At 39.5% G+C, this 7,341-nt stretch overlaps 1 protein-coding gene across 1 annotated transcript in view; it reads right to left on the bottom strand.

Moving 5' to 3' along the window:
- Nucleotides 1-859: 859 nt before the first annotated feature.
- SAMSN1 (SAM domain, SH3 domain and nuclear localization signals 1) overlaps nt 860-7,341 on the bottom strand; it is a 53,525-nt gene continuing 47,043 nt past the window's right edge. Inside the window, exon 8 of the mRNA XM_063126755.1 lies at nt 860-1,183. Coding sequence (XP_062982825.1) covers nt 984-1,183 — 200 coding nt within the window. The 3' untranslated portion in view covers nt 860-983. The remainder of the gene's footprint in view (nt 1,184-7,341) is intronic.

Genomic DNA, 7,341 nt, shown 5'->3' with positions numbered 1-7,341 from the left:
GCAAAATATTTATTCTAAATCAATGATGGAAATTCCTACATTAAGAATGACATGAATTTAGTGATATTGGTTTATTTTTAGGGGAGTATTTTAAGAAAATGGAAAAAAAACCCACCCTTGTAATATACATGCAGACATGACAGTTCACTTCAATGTTATATACTAATTTTATAAAACTTTAATTGTTCACTAATAAATATATATTTCTGAATGTCTGTTTTCATATCACACACATTAAAGGGTTTTAAAAAAAAGACTCAAGAAAAAGAATCACTTCCTGCTAGTAACTCTCCTTTCACACTATCTGCCAAAAAAATAACAAAAGGAATAAGAAACCCCCCCTTTTTTAAAGGAACACATACATAAAGTATTCAGAAGACACAACCCAATGTGATTATAAATGACCATGTATTCCTTTACTTTCTGGCAGTATAAATTGTTTCAAGTGATATTGGAGTTAGCTTTGCACATTGCGTTAATTAAATTAGGCCCAGAAAAATTCATATTAAAATATTTGACTGGCTACATTTTAATTGCAGTGGTATTTTTGTAGGGAAAAAAAGACTTTATAAATGTATCATTAGATAAAAGGAACAGGATAACTAGTCTTTACCTTGCAAAACAACAATTTTGTACACCATTTACAGTATTTAGATTTTTTTGAAAGTGAACAGACTTAGAATTATAAACTATTAGCTAGTCAAATTCTCATGTGATAGAAATGTAATTTACTGTACAAATAATGTATAAAAATGAAATTACCCTGTATTTAGGAAAATTACAAATAAACACAGATTATTCAAGAGACATCTACTTCGTGTATTTTTTTAAAGTTAGAAATCAGATGGCATATCCAATCTCAAGAATGATCGATAATGTTCATTACTGTCCATTATTGCATACTCATACTAACAGATAAATTCAGTGCAATTGTTGAAGCTGCAGATTCAGTGTTGACAACCTTGCTGGAAATGTGAACAAATTCAGTTTGATTCAGTGATAGTGATTGTCTGCACCATGTCAGATAGCGTCTCTGTATCTAGGTCTTCTTTGCTGTTATCTGAATTTTCAGGTGAGATATAGCAACCAGAGTCTCTTGGACAATCATTTAGCTGTGACTTGTTAAAGCTGAGGTCAGGGCTTAAGGTCTCCGACACTTGCTCCGTTTCTTGGTCTTGTTCATCTGTAAAATTGAAACAGTATGTTATAAACTGCCTTTGAGTAAGAGATTGCTAGTGATGTGGTTGCTTTTGGAAAGACCAGCAGAAAAAGGATGGGTACCTTACAAAACCTCTGCATCATAAAGAGACAGTGTTGGATAGAGTCAGAATTGGGGAGGCCTAGATTGAAATCCCAATTCAGCACTGTGGCTCACTGCAGGTGTAATGCCTGTCTCAAAGGCCTTTGACGTGTCCGCTGAGTAAAATGGGAGGGGTGTAGCATGGAGTAAGGGGAGAGAAAAATGCCTGTTGAAAAAAGGGTAGCAGGAGAGAGAAGGAAGAGAGCTGAGAAGGAAATTCAGGGTTGTTTTACCACAAGTTTTCCAATTGCTCCGATGCCATCACATTGTTTCTTTCATCTATCTCTGGTGGCTTCGGTTTTGGGACACTCATAGGGGTGGATCCCAGTGCAGGGTAAGCCCGGAAACGCAGGGCAGGGGGTGGACTTGGCCAGCCAAGTGGCTGCTGGCGCTGAGGTTTTTCTTGGCCGGATAGCCTGCATCCCCTCCTGCTGCCTAGCTTTCTCAGTTCCACTTCAGAGCAGCAATGCTGTGGGGTTTTGAGGGAATCAGCATACAAAGCGGCATTGTATAGGCATCCCCAGGGCTGCATGTACAGAGCCCCTAATCAGAGTATTTGCAAGAGCACCAAGCAACTGCTGCTGGGAGGAGGGAAGTTAGGACTAGTTTCTTTAAGCAAAACCATTTGATTTCAATTTGTATCTTTCGTATGTGGTATTCATATTATTAGACATCTTCTGCTGTTGTGTTAGGACATTTAGTTATTGCTTTGCATTTTATCTTTACTTATAAGAGAAAACACGTTTTTTAAAAAGTATGTGTAGAGGCCTTAGTCAAGTGCTGAAATTGGTACCAAACAAGGGCCCAATACAGATAACCAGCAAGGTTTTCTACCATGTTTTTGCTTGGTCTTCTTTGTTAATGCATATGTGATATGGTTTTCTTCCCTGCCACTCCTTCTCATGTGTGGTAAACACTGAGGGTCCGGTCAAGAGGTAAACTGGTCATCTGTATGTGTCCTGAAGGACTTACTCCAAAAGTTTCACTTTGGATCAACCTGCGCTGCCAGATTTAGCATTTGTCCCATTTTGCAAGAACCCTTCTCTGCCAAACTAGAAGAAATATCATTACTGTAGCTCCTATTACCTCCCCCCTCCAAGCCCATTAAGGAGAGATAGGAATAAGCAGTCCTTGCTCCAATCAAGATATAACTGTTCCTACCAAGGACCTAACAATGGGTATATGCTGTTGGCCAACAATGGAGCAGGACAGAAGACTCTTCTAAGTGCCAGCAGGAGTGCACCAGTTGTACCCTCATGCCACTGCTAATATTTCATTTATTATTTATTATTTATTTGTTTATTTGCAGGGAGCTCAACATGTCAGACTTCCAAGACCGAGAACTCTAATTTCAAAAGCAGCAGGTTTGCTTCCTAAGTTGCAAGTTTGATTTGAATCATGTTACCACTAAAGCAGATGTTGGTCTTAATCTGTAAAATATTAGTCAAAGGCACCGGATACAGAAATAGATTTTTTAAAGGCTACTATTAAATGTTGCAGAATCAGCGGAACACACTGTCTTATCAACACTAGAAGTCATGTAATTTTCCTAAAGCATAGCAGTTTCATAAAAGATAAATGGCTTTCAGTCAGAGTTGTCTAAGATAGGGTTAGCAGAGTCTATGATATGCATCATTTTGACATGTATATTCTGATACTACTTTAGTCTGTAGGATTAGGCTATGGATACTGAAGAAATATAAGGCTGATGCTTACACTCTGACAAGAACGGTGTTATAAATATTCATTATCTGCATTTTTGCCCTTGTTTTGTCCTTGGAACTTGTTTTCGTAAACATACAGGTGTCTAGCTTGCTGTAATAAAAGATGTGATAATATGGCTCAGTTCATAAAGAAATGTGAGATTCAGAGGACCATTGTTTTGAGAATACTTGTTGTGCGCATGAACATGAGAAGAGCTGCGCTGGATCAGACCGAGGGTCCATCTAGTTCAGCATTCTGTTCACACAGTGGCCAACCTGCTGTCGACCAAGAACTGACAAGCACGACATGGGTGCAACAGCGCCCTCCTGCCCATGTTCCCCAGTAACTGTAGAAAGCTAGCACAAGAAGAAAAGTTCTAGAACTAGCTTCATTATGTGCTAGTTCTCTATGTGCAGAAAATTCAGACATGTCATTGCCCTCTGGTAGTCGGCAATGTTACGTGTCAATCTCTTTAGTTAATATTTCATGAAACATTTCAATGATTCACATCAATTATTTTGATATCTCCCTGTGAGAACTGTACAGATGATAATCTTGAAAATGTAAAGGCCTCTGTTATCAAGAACACAGTTAATTATTATGAAAACAAACAATGTTCTAGTTTAGGGATGATCAGGTTCTGTATTTGTGTGTGTGTGTGGGAAACTCAATACTCCAGACAGTAATCTGAGGGCTGAAGGTTCATAGAATTCATAGAACTCATTTGCTCAGTTGGTATGCGAGTATTAGCTATGGGGGAGGGGGTGGAACTCCTAGCATGATACAAATAGAGCTGTGCACAAGGGGCCTCTCAAAATTCCCCACCCTATTTGTGGGTAGAGAAATTGGGCAGACAATTTCACCAAATTTCTCCAGGGGAAGGAGAAATTCTAACAGTTTCACACAGGTAGGCATCACCATTGGCAAGACTTGTAGAACAGCTTCTTTTCCCCTATAAGGGTGTTTAGGGTTGTTGTTTTTTTTGCACTGCCACTGCAAGTGGCAAAAGTATCAATTGTGTTGGCAGCCTGGCCCCCATTTTGCATCCACCACAATGCTCCATCTACCTAGCATCACTCCAAGGCATCGAGGGGAGGGAATGCAGCCACCACAAAAAATAACTGAAGAAAATTTGGAGAAAATTCTAGGAGGTAAGAAAAGTCTTAGGAATTTCCTGAAAGTTTTCTTTCCTCATGAAAAGGACTTCCATTTTTTTGCCTCATTCTTAGGGCAGTTTATAATTGATGCTGAATGTGTGTTGGTGGTGTTTTTGACCTTAACTTTAATTACTATGAAGTGGCTCTACCATTGCTCTACAGTCTCCCAGGCTTTGAGAAGGCCCTATGGGAGGAATCTCTCTATAGAAAAACCCAGACTGCAACTCCAAGCCAGTTATAGTTTTTGCCCTCTGGTGCCATCTAGGGACGTTCCTTGGAACTGCGTCCTTCTATAGAAGTCCTAAGTTCCGAGAAATAGTTTTTGCCCTCTGGCGCCATCTAGCGAAATTCCTCAGAACTGCGGCATTTTATTTATTTATTTATTTATTACATTTTTATACCGCCCAATAGCCGAAGCTCTCTGGGCGGTTCACATGGAAGTTCCAAGTTCTGAGAATGATAACTGCAAAGAGCTTCCGCCTAGCAGAGGGGCCAAAACCCACTAACCTCCTCACCAGACTGCTCCTCCAAGCCAGTTATAGTTTTTGCCCATTGGCACGATCTAGGGACGTTTCTCGGAACTGCGGCCTTCTAGGGATATTCCAGAAACATAACTGCCGGGACCTTCCGGCCTAGCAGACGGGCCAAAATTCCCTCTCAGTAAGTAATTTGACTCATGAGGGTAAATTTGATAGAAGGCTAACCTCCTCACCAGTTATAAAAATGTTAGCAAGGCTTTTACTTTAACGTTGTGGCAATGTCCAGAGTCCGACGGTCTGAGGACATAAAGTTAAAAATTATTGATGGGGAAGAACAGGGAAAGTTGGTTCAAAATCTTAGAAAAGTGTATACCAAAAATATTGTATTCAAATAAGTCCTAACAAAATAAATACACCTGTCATATGATGGGCTTTTTCACTAGTAAATTTATAATGGCTCAATTTAGACACCATGTTTCTCAACAGTGGTTTTCAGAACTCCATGGTGGAGTTTTTACACCACCGTTGGGAAATGTGTTGTCTGGCTGGAAAACTCTACCCCACAATGGAGGTTTTTTTTGGGGAAACACTCCACGTAGAATATCCACATTGTACAGAGGAGAGTTCCTGCACAACCGTTGTGTTGTTTGGTGTGCGGTGGGCTCCGTGGAGTTTTCCATTGTGTTGGGTTGTATTTTCCCACTGGCTACAGAGTTCCCTGGCAAGAATGGTGAAAAGAGCGAGTGCCCATCTAGGAGAGCTGCTGGGATTGTTCTTTTTTGCGGCAACAGCTGATGGGATACCATCGGGAGGACCGGGGGAGGAGAGAGGGCAGAAGAACTGTCAATCAAATATTGCAATGGATTTTACTCAACTCCACAGTAGCCCACAGTCACACAATGGTGGAGTTAGAACATGTTGTGTGGGGAGTATCTCCAAAAACTCAAACGTTGAGTGGAGTTTTCACACCGCATTGACTGAACTGAGCCAATGTCACCCAAGGAGGATACAGGCTGTCAGGTGACTGCAATGAAAGGACACTCATACACACTCCTCAATCATCTCATAAGGTAAGCACAAGAACCCTAAACCAAACCCATGAGAATTTCTCTGAAATTTCTTCTCCTTTGAATTACGTTTTTAAAGAAATTTCTATCAAATTGAATGAAAAAGTTCAAATTTTGGTAGGAAAATTTTCGGCACAGCGAAAAACTAGACCTGATTATATTATAGCCTAGTGAAGGAATCCAGCCACAAAAGATAAGCTTACATGGCTGCCAGCAGAATGGAAAGTGGCCCTAGTCCACAGGAAGCTAGTGGCTATTAAGTTCCATTGAATTCAATGGAAAGAGCTACTGTGACTGACTTCAGTTCCATAAGTTTCAATGGGATGAAAGCAACTAACTTTGTCAGGATCAGGACCATTGAATTTAGAAGGTCTCACTGAGCAAATGAAAATAACTTATCACAGAATCATAGAATAGTAGAGTTGGAAGGGGCCTATAAGGCCATCGAGTCCAACTCCCTGCTCAGTGCAGGAATCAACCTTAGAGCATCCCTGACAGATGGTTGTCCAGCTGCCTCTTGAAGGCCTCTAGTGTGGGAGGCATTTTGGTGACAAGATGTGGGTGGTTAGGCCATAGGGTCAGCGACAGCTTAAAGGAAATCCCTCTTACATCTCTATTTGGAAGAGCAGCTTCCACTTTACTTTATTGATGATATATTATTAAAAGAAGCTCAATTAAACTTAATAAATAGAAGAATATCCAATGGATTTTTAACAAATCAAATATTATGGATTTGCGTGCAAGATCAAAAAGGTTTGTCTTTTTAAAAACAATACTGTAGGTATAATAACTACTACTGTTATTGCTTGTGTAAATTTAGTACCTGTAGAATCAAACTAATAAGTGTCAAACGTCTAAACATTTGCATACAGAGAAAACACAGGATCATACTTGGTCCTTATGTGAATCAGCCACCTCAAGCATCACTAGCAGAGCTGCAGTACTGCAGATTTTTGTTTAAGGAAAACAAGCCGAAGTGCAAAATAAACTGCTGGAATTTTTCCATGCGGTCTAAACAAAAGAACATTTCTATATCTAGCTGATGGTTAGGCTTGTATTTTGGTATTTCACTGTAATTTCTGAGAGTAACTAGATTCTCTTGTACAATTGGGTAATTATGCTTCTCACTTTTAAGCAGTACAGATAATCAATTTTAATTAGGAAATCGTTTATAGTAGGCAGAGTCATGCCTATTTAAGAAAAAAAAATATTGACCTTGGAAAGTTGATTTCAGATGCAATATTTAGTTACAACAATGATGTCCTGCTTTTTCAACCCAATTTTCCACTTGGGTTGACTTAAGCACAGAGGTTTAGCCAAGGTCATGCTGAATTAGTTCCTCTGCTAAGAGTTAACCCCAGGATCACGTTGGCTCTCGTTCTTTCATTATAATTACTTGACTGAATGACCTATTATATCCCATTGCATACTTTTACTGATTTTCCTTATCTTACTGATCTACATTGCGGGGGGGAAACACTACAGTAAACAAGAAAGATTAATTTGCCACTGAGACCTGCAAATAACAAATTTTGTTATTCAAATACTCCTTATAAACACACCTTAAGAGCTTCTTTAAGACTATAGGTCAACCACTTAATGAACTACATGTGCATTTCTTTGACACATATGCC

The sequence above is a fragment of the Elgaria multicarinata genome, chromosome 5 (genome assembly GCF_023053635.1).
Source record: "Elgaria multicarinata webbii isolate HBS135686 ecotype San Diego chromosome 5, rElgMul1.1.pri, whole genome shotgun sequence".
NCBI lineage: Eukaryota > Metazoa > Chordata > Lepidosauria > Squamata > Anguidae > Elgaria > Elgaria multicarinata.
This window is presented reverse-complemented; position numbering and strand designations above follow the sequence as displayed.